The sequence below is a fragment of the Drosophila tropicalis genome, unplaced genomic scaffold (genome assembly GCF_018151085.1).
Source record: "Drosophila tropicalis isolate 14030-0801.00 unplaced genomic scaffold, ASM1815108v1 contig_867, whole genome shotgun sequence".
In the NCBI taxonomy this organism is placed as follows: Eukaryota; Metazoa; Arthropoda; class Insecta; order Diptera; family Drosophilidae; genus Drosophila; species Drosophila tropicalis.
In genome coordinates this window covers 224,625-241,622 of record NW_027173362.1, presented here as the reverse complement: position 1 = coordinate 241,622, position 16,998 = coordinate 224,625, and the positions used below count along the sequence as shown (strand labels likewise).

At 42.0% G+C, this 16,998-nt stretch overlaps 4 protein-coding genes across 4 annotated transcripts; 2 read left to right on the top strand and 2 right to left on the bottom strand.

Moving 5' to 3' along the window:
- Window positions 1-167: 167 nt before the first annotated feature.
- Window positions 168-2,742, bottom strand: Nsun2 (tRNA (cytosine(34)-C(5))-methyltransferase Nsun2). The gene is made up of 3 exons (XM_068298286.1): window positions 2,587-2,742; window positions 671-2,507; window positions 168-601 (listed from the first exon to the last, which is right to left on the bottom strand). Exons 1-3 carry the CDS (start codon window positions 2,644-2,646, stop codon window positions 273-275), a joined length of 2,226 nt encoding a protein of 741 aa, XP_068154387.1. The 5' UTR covers window positions 2,647-2,742; the 3' UTR covers window positions 168-272.
- Window positions 2,743-2,862: 120 nt separating this feature from the next.
- Window positions 2,863-3,447, top strand: dgt4 (dim gamma-tubulin 4). Its single transcript, XM_068298709.1, has one exon. The coding sequence runs from the start codon at window positions 2,863-2,865 to the stop codon at window positions 3,445-3,447; it is 585 nt and encodes a 194-aa protein (XP_068154810.1).
- Tip60 (Histone acetyltransferase Tip60) lies at window positions 3,448-5,936 on the bottom strand. Its single transcript, XM_068298284.1, is given in 6 exon segments — window positions 3,448-3,616; window positions 3,966-4,152; window positions 4,155-4,177; window positions 4,263-5,469; window positions 5,540-5,666; window positions 5,758-5,936. Coding segments are annotated over 6 exon segments (1,605 nt in total). The 5' UTR covers window positions 5,818-5,936; the 3' UTR covers window positions 3,448-3,615.
- Window positions 5,937-6,349: 413 nt separating this feature from the next.
- Window positions 6,350-16,596, top strand: tyf (twenty-four). Its single transcript, XM_068298285.1, is given in 10 exon segments — window positions 6,350-6,564; window positions 7,308-7,546; window positions 7,658-8,266; window positions 9,653-9,781; window positions 10,210-11,070; window positions 11,397-12,080; window positions 12,150-12,298; window positions 12,379-15,108; window positions 15,110-15,987; window positions 16,066-16,596. Coding segments are annotated over 8 exon segments (6,078 nt in total). The 5' UTR covers window positions 6,350-6,564; window positions 7,308-7,546; window positions 7,658-7,687; the 3' UTR covers window positions 16,134-16,596.
- Window positions 16,597-16,998: the final 402 nt, after the last annotated feature.

Sequence of the window (16,998 nt, the reverse complement as noted above, 5' to 3'; positions counted from 1 at the left end):
AAAAATTTAACATAAATGTAACATTTTTATAACAAACAGAATGGATAATCTTTCATTTATGTGGTCGGAAGGGGAATACCTACTTTAAGCCAAGTTAAGGAGGTTAATAACTGATGCCCTTATGGGTCAGCGCCATGAAAAGAAGATTAAAAAATTCGTGAATGAAATTAAGTTTTCAAAGGTTTCAGCAAACCCTTTATTCTTACTTAGCATACAAATCGTTGTGTATATATGTATATATACATTAATCCTGCTCCACATAAAATGCTAAACTAACTCTCTGTTTCCATTGGTGTGCTAGGTTTATCCTCTTCCACTTTGTCCACTGCAGCAGATTCACCTGTTTCCTTCGGTTCATCTGATTTAGCTGCTGCGTTTTCCGCCATCGCCGACTCCGCTGCTGCTGCAGCTGCAGCTGCCGCCTTTTTGGCCTCCTCATATTTGTTTACCTCAAACTTGGACAAATCAGCACGGAGTAAACGTAGTATATGTATCGTCTCATCCTTATCAACATAGGCTCGAAGACTGGAAGTACCACGCCAGCCGACGACGAACAAAGTGAAGGCCTCGTCCACATATTTTAAGATGCAGCTGCCCACGCCTATGGGTAAACAAAATAAAATGGTTTAATCTACGAGACGGGGTCTGACAGATTGGAGTTTATATTTACCCAACTCCTTGCAACGCTGTTGCGTTGCTGGCTTTAGTTCCAATGTAGAAGGCGGCTTGGTGGGATCCGTGCAGTTGAGCAATAGAACTAGATCCTCACGTTCGACTTCAATGCGTCGAGTTTGGCCCATAAAGGCATTGGAGGTCTGCAGACCTTCCTGGGCCAAACGATATGGATGCACGGTGTGCCGATTTTCGCAGCGCACAAATGTCTTGACTCCTGTGTTGATGATCTTAATGTTGTGTTCATTGTTGACCACCAGATCACGTATGGGCTCAGAGCAGTAATATATGTTTTTCTTTTTCTCGGTGAGACAGCGGGTTAGGAGACATGTCTTCTCCAGGGCTTCGTCTAACTGATAAAATTCCTTGATGTTGTCGTAGTCGGCATCATTTTGGCCAAAGAAAACGTAGGGATCCTCTTTGTAACCATGAAGACGGCGACGTTTGCGTTGCGGACCCCAAGGCACGGATTTCGCAGAGTCTTCCCCTGTTTCCCCTTCCTTTTGCGATTCGGTGCCGGCGGTGGCGGTGGTATCCTCGACCTTAGACGTTTGCTCAAGCAAAGTTTGTAGATCGTTTTTTTCAAAACTCAGCTGCCGCCGCTTCTCAATAATGGCCACAAAGAATCCACCCGTGTCCTGTAAATGTGGCAATACGCGTAAACACTTCTGCAAGCCCAACTTAGTCAACTCATCAGAGGGCAGAGGAAACATGGCGGGGCGAATGATTGTATGCAAGTTCTCGGGCACCTCATCAAAGGTGCTAAACACCTGATCCACATCTTTTGTGGCCAATTTCCAGTTGGTCATGCCTGGGTTGTATTTAAGGCCGGGCACTAAATGACCAGCATCTACGAGCTCCAATGCACCATCAGAATCTTTAATGATGCGTTGCAGTACAGCTTCATTCTCAATGGGATTTAATGAGCAAGTGGAATAAACAAGACGACCACCAACCTCCAGCATCTCTGCTCCACGTCGCACGATACGATATTGTATACCATGGAGATTATAGGCCTGCGCCAGATTCCATTTCATCCAGATATCCGGGTTCTTGCGCAAAGTGCCATCACCGGAACAGGGAACATCACAAAGGATCTTGTCGAATTTCAATATGCTTTTAGAGCCATCTGACTGCGTCCTTATCAAATTGGGAAAAACACTACTATCATGATTGGTCACCAGTAGACAGGGTGAGTTTAGTCTTTTGGCTTGATGGACCAACATATAACAGCGATTATTATCCACATCATTTGCTAGCACGAACCCCGGTGGAATTCTGTGATCCTCTGGAGCTGCATGCAAAGCTTCTATCAGCTGAGCAGTTTTTGAGCCCGGAGCTGCACACATGTCCAAAACTTTATCCGTTGGCTTTACATCCAATACGATGGGGGGTATCATTGACACTGCCTCCTGGCGACTTATACTGCCAGCTGTTGTCTCTACAATCAGGAAATTGTGGAGCCTGAAGAGGGGTTCGGAACGACGAATATCCTTGCGAGTTAAATGCAATTGATAAGCCATGCCATTGGGATACCATGGCAGGCACAAGGGACGCTCCACTTGCTCCGGCAATTTTTGATGCAGTTCAGCCACAGCGCGTACATATTCCGAAAACATCTCAGTCTCAATGATCTTCAGCAATGCCTTGGCCTCATCCTTGAAACCGGTCACCCGAAATGTAGTGGGCAAATTGTCACGTATGCAAGCCAGAAACTGAGACCATTCATCCTCGGTGGCGCATATTTTTTGTAGATTATAGTACTTGATAAAAAAAGGATTATCACGCTTAATCTCTTCATACGGCTGGGACCGGCGATCGGGACGCTCGTGACCCTACAAAAAAATTTAAAAACAATTCGAAGAAAAAGAAAGATTTTTATTAGGAATTTTAATTTTTTGGTATTCAATTTACATTTTCACGTTTTTGACGTTTTCGAGCTGCAAACGGATTCTGCTTCTTTCCGCGCGCCATTGAGCAAAATAATCTTTTAGTTAATTGCAAAATATTTAACGTTTATTAAACCAAGTTTCTTCTGCTGCTGGGCGCCACACGTGTGTTTACCCTTGGTCTGGTCCCACTAAATGTCACGGGAAAAATTATGGTGTTGTCCAACACTAATAACGATAACGATTACTTTTCTTGGCGTTTAAATTTTGTTTAATTTTATTTATTTTTAATAAAAAAGAAATGGATAACAGCACGTCTACCTCACTTCAAAACAGCACGATATATCCTTTCAGTCCGGATGCAACAGACACAACTATAGAGGACTTGTTCCAATTGGGGGCCATGCGACGCTATTGTGAGGACCTTAAGAACACCCAACGTCAAGTGGAAGAGCACGCGCGCCTTTGGGCGGACACGAAATTGGAATATTTGGATACTTATAAACAGTTGTGTGACATAATAAAGCAGGTGGCCTTGCGGGAAGTATTGGACACCATGCTCAGCCCGATGGATATAAATAATACGGAAGAGATTGTCACAAATATGACTCCCATGCGATCTTATCTTACCAGCGACAAGCGACCTATGCAAGTGGTTGATTCAGTTCTACAAGAGACTCAAGATGAACTAAAGTTTAGACACAATCCGCGCCATAAATTGGACAAACAACAGCGAGTTTTTGCAGAAAATCACGAGACTCGTAAATCAATTGCTGAAATGATGGAAAATATGAAGAAATTGATAGAGACATTAATCCAGCAGGTCATGGATCAATCAGTTGTTGAACTGTCTCAAATGACAGCACCAAGGAGAGAAAATAATTAATTGTTCACTTACATACCATATAATACATATACATGTTTATTTATAAATTATCATCAAATTTACAACAACTTTGCTTTAGTTTTCTTTAATTTAATTTACAAATCTTGGCCAAGATTTGAAGCGAAAGCAGGCAGGCGGCAGCAGGCGATAGCAGTAGCGCAGCGGCATTCTACAAAAGATTCATATATTTTTTGATTAGTATGTTTAGTGGGCATGGACAGAAAAGATTCTAATTGAAGCGCCGTTCCTAAAAACACGCCCACCGATCAGGCAATATAAAAAAGAACACCAATCGGGTAAAACATTCATGTGATGGGGGTTATCTTGGATAGTTATCCCAAGACGACGGCAATTCAGATTTTCCAATGTTAGTAAAAATAAATATTGGAGCTATTGGTTAATGTCTTTCAGGAACAAATTAGGATCAAAATTGGCTAACAACGCCGTCAGTGTTCTTAAGGATTAACATTTGAATAACTTGCTGAGCTCAGGGAAAGCATAAAAGAAATTATTATTACCACTTGGATCGCTTTGACCAATCTTTAGGAGTCCAATGCAGACACTTGGAGTCAATGCGTATTTTACGTTTCTCCATTGCCCGACGATGCTGTTCTATGGTATCACGATTGATGCAAACTATATACTGGCCCTTATAATAGTTGATCAAGTTAAGGTTTTGCAGAGTGGAAATGACATCCTCTTTTTAATTGAAGTACATTCGCAGATATCACTAAAGAGAGAGAGTGATATATAATTAATAAAAATGAGCGAGAGGGAAAGTAGAGAGTCCCTCATCTAGAATGTTTTCCACTCACTTAATGGTTATAGTCGGTTTCTCTCCGTCCGTATTTGGATTTTGGCTTATGAAAATCTCCAATATGGTCTGGGCCCAATATGAGCGATATGAGAGTAAACCCAAATCGGATAATGGCTTTTCCGGTGAACCGGTTTTACCCTCAAATTTGGATAACTCATAACTAAACTCGATTAGAAGCTTGCCATATCCCTTCCTTTGATACGGTGGCATGGTTAAAATGCAGGCCACATTGTAATCCTCAGTGCTCTCTTTCTCTTTAGAGAAGTAGCCAACAATGTGAAATCCACGCGAATCAAATTCGGTCATAACATAGAATAGAAACGGATCTGTGTCATAGTAGAGCGTCTTGTGATCAAGAAACAGTTTGGCCAGCAGGCAAAGATTCTGAGCGTACACCTTGTTCTTTCTTCCATCAATCTCGAAGAAGGAAATCGTGTGTTTGCGGTAAATTTCATTGCCTGGAGGATGACGAAGATTACATTTGGAGAGATGACGTTCCAGACATTTGCGGCTTTTGCGATATTTTAAGCAAAACTCGCATATGTAGATGCAGGACATTTGGCACAGCTCTTGGGGGTACGGTGAGAAATACCAAGGTTTAATGCGATGCCTACCCAGCTCAATCATTTCCACATTTTTCATGCGCGTTACAACATCATCCTGATGGGTAACCATACTGCCCGATTGTCTGGGAGTGGGAATTTTTCCATCCTGTGAACCATCGCCATCATTATCGCCATTGGGTGTGGCTACGACAGCAACTGCGGCTGCAGCGGCAGCAGCCACATTTACAGAAGCAACAGAGGCCGGTATGCTCGTTACTAGGCTATCGCCAGTTACATGCATATGAGCAGCGGCACCGGTATTTAATGGTGTGTGCACATTTTGTTGCAAATGATGAACAGAGGCACTGCCACCATGAACTTTCCTTTTGCGATTGATACGTTTCTGTAGGGCAGCAGCCAAAACATTATTACCATTGACCAGTTCGCTTCCGCTCGGAGTAGGAGGCGCCGTAGAGGCACCACCGATAATTGAATGCTGAGGTGATGTGGGTCGGGATACACTTCCGGCAAGTGAATGATGACGTTGGGGCGTTGTTACTCCTGTGCTGGTTCCAGTTTGAGAGCCATCCCTTCGTGGAAACTGCACTTTCCGAGTGTATAAATCTTCCTCGTTGACCCATTCGTCCAACCGTTTATTGACTTTCAAAGCGCAGTGAAGGCAATTAAGTTTTATTGTTCAAACGATTGGTGAAATCGGTAAAATACTTACAGTCTACATAGTGGACATAGAATTGACGACGACCATCCAACTCCTTGATACTAACAATCTCTGCTAGGGGCCAATCATCTGTCTTGTGCATGCGCACGGGCAGGCGACAGCCCTCTGTCAAAGCAGCCTTTAGCCCAACAGCAGAGGACGAGTCCACCAAAGACCAAATTAAATGTTTATGAATAGGATTAAGATAAGAGTTTCAATTTTTCGCTTACCGTCGATTCGCAAATGGAGGCCACATCGTCGTCAAACTCATACTTGTGGTTAATTTTCATTTGTTCCTACTTTGTTGTTGCAACAGCTAACAAACAAATCAATTTGTTATTGAATTTAACAAAACACGATTTGGTATATGGTCACACCAATTAGCGCAAATTTTGCGATAACCTCTATTTAGCGATGAGCGATATTTTTTCCATGCACATCTTGGCGCGTAATATTTGTAAAATTAAATTAGTCAAAGAGAAAAGAATAAAAGAACAGATGAGGTCATATAAACATTACATTAGTCGGATTCTATATTATGTCAATCCATTAGTCCAGTGGCAATTATGCTTTAATAAATTGGAAATTTCAGTAGCGGTTTCGTTTTAACAAATTTGAAAGTTTGTAATAAGCACCATTTTTGATTTTTAACTATTTGGAATCAATAATCTCGATGAATCACAATAAAACTATAATTAGTAGCTTTGCCCACTGAAGTATATATTTTATTGTTTTATTGATATATTCGTGACATCATCGCAGAAGATGTCACAAGCGAAATATTGTCCATCTCTATTGATGACCAGTGTTAGTAAACCGCGACAACAATAATTCCAAGCAGAGTTCTTTTCTTGAATTTTTTTCATGTGCTGTGCAAAAATTAAACAAAACTTGCTAAAAATACAATGCAATGTACAATTTAATTTTGATTAAACAAGCATATATCATGTGCAACTTATTAATATTAACTTCACCTACACATTAAGTGTAAGAGGAGAAGATCCGAGTCAAATCACTGTGCGAGGAATTTAAGTTCTGTGAGTAGTGTGTGCGTCTATAGGTGTATATGTCGTGTGTGTGTGATTGTGTGTGTGTGTGTGTAGGGCTAATACAGCTGCGTATGTATTACCGAAAATAACAAATGTGTTCGACAGTAACAAAAACAAAAATTAAATTACCAAACGAGAATCACTACGAAAAACTGCATAGTAAGCATCTGTATATGTATGTTTACAAAAATGAATGACATACGGCCTGTACATACATATGTATACATACATACGATATTAAAAAAAGCGTATTGCTAAAAAAAAAAACTGTGTGGCAAAATGACGTGTTTTGCTCTAGTGTTGCCACTGACAACTGTCAACAGGGATGCCAATGAGTTTATAAACTTAATAAACACATGCAACAATTTATAAACAATTGCCTTTGCGTAAAGAACAAATGCAAATTTCAAGTCATGATGAAAATATTTTTAAATCTTTTTTAATTCGGCTGAGATTGGCTCCCTGACATTGTGTTTTTTGGTTGATTTTTTTATTGGAATTGTTAGACCCTTCACCCCCTCCTTTAAGATTTGTGCCTTTTTCAACACTGCGCAGCTTGCAAAAATCTTTTTAACGAAATGTCAAGCTAAAAGTAAAAGCAAATGAAAAACAAAATCACAGACATTCGGCTAATTATGTATATTAATGAATTGACAGACAAAGCAGCACAATCGTAGCTGGAAAAACAATCGTAATTAAATCAGTTTGCTTATGGTAGATTTCGATTTTAGTCCAAACAACGTCGACTGGCCAAAGTCATCAATTTTGGGAAGGACAACTATAGACAAGGAGACGACGACAACTGCCATAATTAAATACACTGACAACTAGCAACAGCGGAGGCAATAGCAGCTGTTACGTTCGTAGCCAGGCCCCCAGGCCCGGGCCAGGCGGCCGCCTGTCTCCCTAAAAATTCGACACCACCGGCAAAGAAAAAAAAAAAAAAAAAAAAAAAAAAAAACGGTTTTAAGTGAGTTAATCCGATGGGCCATCGACAATCTGTGATTTCTCATATTCATCCATTAACTAACATTAGCATTTTTCTTTTTTTTGTGCGTTTTGTTCTTAAAATATGTTTTAGCATTTAATCAACAAAAACGAAAATAAAAAGATGAACAACAATGAACAAATTGATAGGCCGCCAATCATTACAGAAGACACATCAGAAGCAGCTGCAGCAGCATCAGCAGGAGCAGCAGCATTGGCGAATGCATCTGGAGGGGATCGGGAGCGATTCCCATCACCCATTGTCTCAATCGCCGCTGGCGTAATGAATGAGAGCACCACGACCACAACATCGACAAAAACAACACCAACTCCCTATTCAAACGACCAAATGCACACAATGATGTCGCATGCAGCCGAGACACAGTCGAAACTGAAACAGATTCAGCAAGAGACCAAGTTATCATCAACATCATCGTCATCACTATCATCTACATGCAAATTAGATGAATATACCAAATCTCATGATCCCCCCTCGCCTTTTATATTTGTTGCAACAAATAATAATTCAACAACTTCTTCGTCTTCAACGTCTTCTGCTGCTGCTGCTTCGTCTGCTCCCGCTGCTGCTGTGCACAATTTTAAATTGTCACCGCCATTGGCTACCCATACAAGTGGTGGAGCAACAGCCAAAGGTAAAACCCAAGATGATCAGAATGTCGGCAAGCGCCAGAAGAAGAAAAAGGTAAGATATTGTGAATAATAAGTAGTAAATGCGAGGGGTTGAGCCAAAAGTTAACTTATCTTTATACATAACGATAAATGTATTCCCACGATAAATAGTTTCTATTTAAGGTTTTGCTTTTGGTTGTTAATTTTGGTTTCTTTTTTGTGGTTTTGTGTTTTTATCAGTTGGATTTATATCAGAACTTTAAAACCACACACGATTCTAAAAACTAATCAAAACTGTAGAAACTATCTAAAATTGGTTGTACTTTAACCGAGTAGTTAGAAACACTTGTACAATAAGAAGGATCAAGGGTAAGCAAAGTATGGATATCAAATGTAATCGAATCAATATCAAAATACATATCAAAAGCAAACAGTTTGCACTCTTATCCGATCCAAAGTAAGCATCTTCTTGTTGTTGTATTCGATTGAAGATCTGATTTCAAAAATGTTTATTGAAATATTTCAAACGATACTCTAAAAGATTATACAAAGGTACATATGTATGTACATATGTATATACATCATATGCATCTATGTATGTATGTATGTATGTATGTACATACAAATGTAAATAAATCTATCAGTTTGAAGTAATGCAATTCCAGTCAAAAGTTTTGATATATGTATGTAAATATATAAAGCAGACATGGTATCAGATAAAGTTACTTTAATTGCAAATGTTTGTACTTTAATTGTTTAATTTATTTGTACATATGTACATATGTATGTACGTACGTACACACATGTACATATATACATGCATACACGCACAGAATCTCCAATGTGAAAACATAATCAAAAGAATCGGGATTCGATTACTCAAATGCAGAGCGGGACAAAAAAAATAAATGTTAAAACGAGATAGCTACTGTAGTTTAGCTTTTCGATATTTTCACGCAATATTGCCATTTCACTTGCACTCTGGCATGGCAAAATATACCGTTATTCCTATCATTAACATACGCAAATGTGTGTGTGTGTTAGAGAGAGTGCATGTGTGTGTGAAAGCTGAAAATGCGAAAAGAAGACGAAGAGAAGCTACAACACATTCGCGAGTTGGATATCAAATCGAGCACAAAACATTTCGTTAATTCGGGAAAATTGAACAAATTATTATTTTATTTTTGTCTAATCTTACAAAATTGTTGATGAAAAAATTTCGGTGCATGTGCGAAAGGAAGAAATTAAGGCCCACTCCAAGAATTCATTTCGGCATCTTTGTTTTTGAATACTCCTTTTTTTTCTTGTGAGGTTAAGCACGAATTTTATTCTGTGTGTTGCGCTTGCGTCTGGTGTGTTATCTAAAATTTCTTTAATTTTACTTGTTTTTGGCCACCTGCCCTGCCGTCACTGCCTGTGCACTTGGTTATATACATAAACATATATATGCCGATTGCAGACAAAATACGATTCCTGGGAGGACAGTGAGATCAATGATCTCGACGATGCGTCATTGAAGAAGCTACTCGAGGAGGCCTATTGGTATCGCAATCCTGGCGATAGAAAAAACAAGAGCGAACGCTTTTTGGTAAGTTGCAAAAATGCATCAAGAGGTGCCTATGTACCCTATGAGTCTGTCGGTCCGAATCAAACCAAAAAAAAAAAAAAAAAAAGATATCTATTGAGTTCCAATTCGCACATGTACATACATACATACATATGTACATATGTAAAAAAAAAAAAATTATTCGTTATCCACAATCGTTTCCATTATCCCCGACGGAACTACCTTTCAGTATTGCTTCATCGGGGGGAAACTCCACCTATGTCGGGGTTCGAACTCGAGCACAACAGAATTGTAGTTTTAGTAGGTCTCCATTGAGCCACCGACTATGGGATATGTACATATGTATGTATGTATGTAGATCATAATACCATTTGGTCCTATCATTTTGTTTGTAAACTTATTTTGATAAATTAAAGTGTAATTTTTGTTTGATTTTCTTGTATTATCAGCAAATGCTTAAAAAGGCTGAGTACGACGAGGAGAACTCGTATCGTGCCATCAAAACCTGCCTCACCCGCAACACAAACTCATCGTCCACCGCCGCAGCCGCAGCAGCTGCCGCTGTCGCTGTCGCCTCTTCCTCTTTTGTATCATCAGCAGCAACATCAGTAGGATCGTCCAACAGTGCTGCTGGTAGTTTTGGCTATCATACCAATCACCGATCCTCTGGCTCGCATCGCCATAAACAGGGCGGATCATTGCAGGATCTAGTCGAAGCAACACATCGTAGTGAATTGGCCACCACCTCATCTCAGGTGGCGGTAGCAGCTGCGGTAGCAGCGGCAGCGGTGGCCAATCATTGTTTCAACTGTGATTATCAGCTAAGTGGAGGACGTAACTCGATGAATCGACGTCAACATCAGCAGCAGCACAACCAAAATTCATCGTCCATCAACTCCCAACTACCCAACTCCTTATCCACCGCCTCCTGTTCTTCTGCCTCGAAAAGGATTAATAAAAATTCGACTGTTTCGGCGCGACAACGTGAAGGTGGTAGCCTGCCCAGCAGTGTAAATCAATTTGAATCAACCGCCATTATGGATCCAGCCAAACTGAAGCATATTTTGGGCGGCAGCAGCAGCGGAGGTGTAGGCGGAGAGGTGACACCCACCACATCAACATCGGCTGGAACGGGCAGTTGCCTAAGTCTACCCGAAACCGAAGCCGCAACGCAATTCGATATGGACGATGAGGCGATAATGGACTCTGGTTCCACCACTAGTACCCAACAAGATAGCTTTATGAATCGATGGGATATTAGTGCGGACACTAAACTCTGGAATATAGCGAACGGTCCTGATTTGGAGACGGTATGGGATCAAACCAAAAAAAGGCTACTTGCCAATTCCATTTTGGGTTAATAAATTCACACAAATTATTTTGATTCCATTGCACAGTTTATTCATACATCTCATTTCAAAGTTCATGTATGATCCTTTTTTGTTCCTCTTATGTTGTAGTCTTGAAATGCGTTTTATTTGAAACAATATTTCATATCGGGATGGGTATTATCATTTCTATGGTATAACTAGATTATATCCGAATCAATTCAAGTTACAATTGATTATTGTGTCTTTGGATTGGTTGAAAAATGATTTAAAATTTCTTCTATTCGAATTCTTTTTCTTCGTTTCAGTTGCAGGAATTGCGCGAGATACGCAAGACGAAGAAAGTAAATCCTGCTTCAGCGGCAGGATCATCATTTAACACGCACTCAATGACCCTTTTGGGTGCCAAAATACTTGAAGGTCTTCAGCAGCAAAAGCAGCAGCAGGAACAACAGCAGAAGCAGCAGCAGCAACAACAACAACAACAACAAAATCAACAGATGCATTCATTCAATGAGTCTTCTAAGGATGCATCAACAGTTAAAGAGTTCCTAATTGATGACGCTTTGCAATTTTCCGTCTTGGAGCTATCAGCCAAGAATCAACAAATGCAGCAGCAACAACAACAACAACAACAGCAGTATCCGGCTGTGCCGGCTAATGTTAGCGGAGGAGCTGCTGCATGCGTGCCATATCCCCAGACAACGGATGATCAAAAGCACAGATTGGATACTGGCTATGTATCGTTCAATGATAATTATACAGCATGCTCTTCGGTCTATGGTGTGGGTACCACAGAGGGTGATAGCAACAAGACGGTGTCAACAGGCGGTGCATCATCATCAATCACTAGCAACACCACGACAACAGTTAATGGTGGTGGTGGAGAAGGATCTGGGACTGCCCCAAAGGGGGCAGTTGAGGATATACGCGCTTCAAAAATTGGACGTATGATAAGTGGAGGGGCAGCAGCACCAGCTAAGAGTGGATCGGTAAGCAAAATGATATTTTTTTTCATCAGCCAGTAGTAATAATATCGCACTCTCTGCTCTTATTTTAAGCAGCGCCAATTCGATGAGAACGGCAATGCCTTGAGTGATGGCTATGGTGGTGGCGCCGGCAGCGGAACAGGAAATGGTGTTGCCGCATCAACCAATGGGAAATCGAATCAGTTTACTGCCTTAATCACCACAACAGTGGGGGAGGAGCTGCTGGCGGGACAGCAGCAGCAGCTAATTCCGGTTCTTTGGCCGGTTCAGCTACTGCTTCTGCCGTAGCAGCTGCTCATCCACCATCATCGTCCTCTACTCAGCGACAGAATAGTGTCTCCACTTTATTGTCCACCGGCACCAATACCACAACAACAGCCATGGCAGCTGCTGCTGTGGCTGCCTCCATTAATAGTCAACTTGGCGGCGCTGTACCAACTCAAACCAGTAGCACTGCAAACATAAACGCCACCAATACCACCATTACCACCACCAAGTTAAAGTCCAAAAAGAAATCGCAACAAGAGCGTAATACCATACAGTATTTGGTTGACACGCAAACTATTGCCGGTTGTCGCGGTGCGGATCCTGTCGAGCAGCTACTCAAGTATATCGAAAACGATGAAAAGAACAATAGCGCTGGGCAAAAGAAGAAGGAACGCAAGAAACAAAGCAAGCTGAAGAAAAGCAATTCGCTGGTGGAGTTGCGAAGTTGCTCCAAAATGGAAGTCGATGACCTTAACAAATATCAGGCAGCTACCACGGATATGATGCGCCAAAAGAAGACCGGAAGCGGTACAACGGCCTCAGCGACCTCAGCCACTGGCGCTTCGAAACATAACTCGTCATCAGTAGCGGATATAAATAGGAACTGCAACAAGGAGCAGCAAGGAGTGCAACCGCAGCCGCAGCAACAGCAGACGGTAGCCAGTGCAACGGTCCAAGTGCGAGCTCAGCCACGTAAAAGTGAGCGCCGCTCCTGGGGCACTGAGGAGCTCCAATATTTGGGTGATCAGCAGCAAAAGGAGCAGAAAACCCAAATGGATTGGCCATCGCCTGCACCCAAAATTTCCACATTGGAATTCCCAGCACTGGCTGGCATGTCAGAAATGGATGCTTTGAATACTGTGTTGTCGGAGACAGCGGAATTCCATGTGGTCACCAAAAAGAAGAAACCAAAGAAGCAACGCGCCGTCACCATGGATGATGCTACTGTGGGTGCTGCCCATCATACAGGCGGCAATCTGCAGCGCATGCAGCCGATCACCAAATCGGCCTCATCCAACATGATGTCTCATCGTGTCCAGCAGCAGCAGCATTATGCCAATCATTATGGCAATCAACAGCTGCCACCACCGCCGCCGCCACATAGCAAAATGGAGAGACAGTTTGTGGAGAAACATCAATCCACATCGATAGGGTCGTCGCACACCTCTGCTGGCAGTGTGCATGCGCATGGCCAGGGGAGTCAGTCGACGACAAGTAATAGCTCGGGTCACCAAGATAGCTCCAGACGTAAGTCCACATCATCGATGCCGCCCTCTGAAAAATCCGATTCCAGTGATCTCGATTCGGTCCATTCATTACCGATACAGACGGGCAAAAAGAAGACCAGCCGAGCAAACGCTGTCAGCAGTACCTCCTCCTCTTCTACCTCCGCTCAGGTGGCTGGTCAACGTCAGTCCAAACAAAACAATAATAACTACAATTCGCCACCAGCTGCCATTTCCTATGCTGATATTGCCCGCAAGAGGCTGGAAGCAGCCCTTAATAGTGGTGGTGGCACCACTAGCAACACTGAATCCTCGCCAACCGATCTATTTAATAGTGGCGGTGGTGGAGGTGGTACCGGTGGTGGTAGTGCCAAGTCATCATCCACAAAGCAAGCCAAAACGAGACCAGATTTTCCCGAATTGCCTGGAGCTGCTGCTGGTGCTGTAGCTAATACGTTAAACTTAACAACGGGTTTGCCAATGCCGGCAGGAACCGGGATGGGGACGACTGGGGGAGCAGCAGCAGCTGCTACACATCTCCCACCCAGTTCTACTTCGGTTACTTCGTCAGCATCCATAAGCTATTCGCAGAGTTTGAATGCAACACCTGCAAGTAGCAGTAGTGACGTTGAGATGGCATCACCCGAATTGCTCCCGACAGCAGCAGCAGCAGCTATAGGTAGCATTTCCTTCTCATCTGCATCAGCGTCAGCATTATCCTCATCATCGTATTCATCTCCGCCAGCTTTGCAAAAGTCAAAGAGTGTGGAAAATGAGGTCAGCTATACTTTCAATAGCACCAATTTGGATCAACAATATCCAGCTCTAGAGATGACGGTGAAGCGTCATAGCACCACTAATGTAGCTATGGCCAGCAGCAGCATCAACAACAACACTACCATAACCAACAATAGCAACAATAACAATAATAATTCCTTTTCATCCTCTGCTTCCTCGTCGTCATCATATAATTTTGCCGCTGCAGCAAAGCAGCAAGTGGCCGATAAATCTACCTCAGCCAAGCTTAAGGCCAAGCCCAAGGAGAAGACATTTAGCATCAACAATAGCAGCAGCAAGCCTAGTCAGGAGGATGCCTCACCATCTGTCACATTGTCGTCAGCCTCGTCGTCGTCCCCGTCCGCGTCAACCTCATCGTCGTCCCCAACATCCTCGTCATGTTCGCCAATTGCAGCTACCATGAAAACAACAGCAGCCACCCAGACTGATCGCACCAAGAAGACCAGCGGAAAGTTTGGTGGAGCAGCACTGGCAGGCACCGGAGCAGGAGGCACAGCCTCGTCAGGAGCCTCGGGGTGTTTGGCTGGTAGTTCCTCACTAACAGCAAGTGGTAGTAGTAGTGCAGCTGGTCGGCCTGCAGTTATTATACTCAACGACAGAGATGATAGAGATGCGACACACAATGAGTTTATTTTTGGCGACTTTAATGAAGATGAGTTGAAAATGTTCAACGATCACGAGAATACTGAGGAATCCCTCCATTCGAATCAGGAAAATAACAGGAATAAACTTATTAGGGGGTGGTGAGGACCAAACGGAAGTGGTTGCTGCCGATGAAGACGTGGATGAGACAGAGAGCAAAGAGCACTCGCCGAAATTGGGAAAGGAATCTTCAACAGATCTAAGCAGTGATCAATTGGTCCTAAATGATTCGGGTGCAGCGTCCGACATGGTGAACATGAGTTCCACTCTGGACATGCTTTCGATCTCAGGTGAGGCGGTGCAGTCATCGCCGAATGCCGCCAACGCAGCTGCCATAACGAACAACAACTCATCCACGTTGTCCTCAAACACCTCGAACTCGTCGTCATCAGCCTCGATATCATCCTCTGCCTCCGCCGGAGTCGCTGGCGGTGGTCGCACCATTGCCGGTGGAGCAAGTGGAGGAGGAGGCGGCGTTTCATCACTGGCCAACCAGTCCAACGATAGCGGCATCATTGCCAACACTTCGGTCAATAATTTCATTAGCAAGGCATCTAGTAGTGATGTCCTTGTGTCCATGCAGCAACTGGAAACCTGCAATGATATTGAAGCGGCCATAATAGCCGCTGCTCGAGCTGCAGCCGCTGCCGATGCCGTCAAACGCTCCACTAGCTGCAGTCGCAGCAATTCCCAGGAGCCAGGAGAATTCCTTCTGCCGGCCAAAACTGTCAACAAATCGTCCGCCACTGCCAACAAGACAACTCTGCCCGTTTATATGGCCTACCAAGATGGCGATGACGATGATGAGACTTTGCACGAACTAAGCTTCATGCCAGATCTCAATAAAATGGAGCTAGGTGCTGCATCAGCTACATCTCTGCCAGATGAGGAGCATTTGCCGCCACCGCCCGTAGCATTAGCACGACAAAGTGGTGTTATGACCAATACGGATCTGATAGTTGACTACATAGCCAGCAGTAAGCATTATAAATATTATCAGTTGAGCAACATTCATCCAACTAAATCTTCAATTTGTTTTTCATTTCTTTCCTTAGCCTGGAATGCCATAGTCAAAAGCAAATATGTGACCTTTTACAGTGAGGATCCAGAGCCAGAGCCTTAGAAGGCATAACCATCTACGACGAGCCACCACCACCGCTCCTCCCGCCTCACTAAACAACATCCAATTCTAATCCCAGAAATCCAACATTAAACGCCAATCAAAAAAGTTCACTTATCTTATTTTCTTGTGTTGCACGAAATTTTACTTTATCTTTTATCACTCACTATTGTTTTTTTTTTTTTTTTTTTTTTTTAAATTTAATTTTGAAAAGAGGAAACAAAAACAAAGGAAAAAAAATCTCTTTCATTCAATTTTCCTACATATGTATTATGTATATTTCTATATACATTTGCATATGTTCAAAAACTATTATATTAGATTTCCGTTGTGCTGGTCATCAGTATACTTGATAATGCCAATACGCTTTTATGCTATAAAATATATATACATAGAAGAGGAAAGCGATTCGAGATTGTCAATAAATGATTATCAATAAAGAAGTGGAACTAAACTAAAACCTAAACTATATACTATATACTATCTATAACTAAAATAAAACTAAACATAAGCCAAAAGGCAAATGTGTAAAAAAAGAAAACAAGTTGTTAAGGATTTTATGAAACAAGATAAAAAAGAAAAGAACAATACTAAACTGAAAATGCTAGTTTTAAAACTGCCCTTCAGGTATAAAGGATATTTCCAAGAAACAAAACAAATATATATATATATATATATATATATGTATATATATATATATATTATTATTAAATTTGGACCCTCATCAAGTATCAGTTGTATGTTTTTTTTCCTGTTGTTGTTGTTGCTGTTAAAACGCAACGTTTTATTATATTATTCTTTATAACTTATGATTATTGATAACTACATATACATACATATATTTTTTTGTTTGTTCTTCATAAGTTTA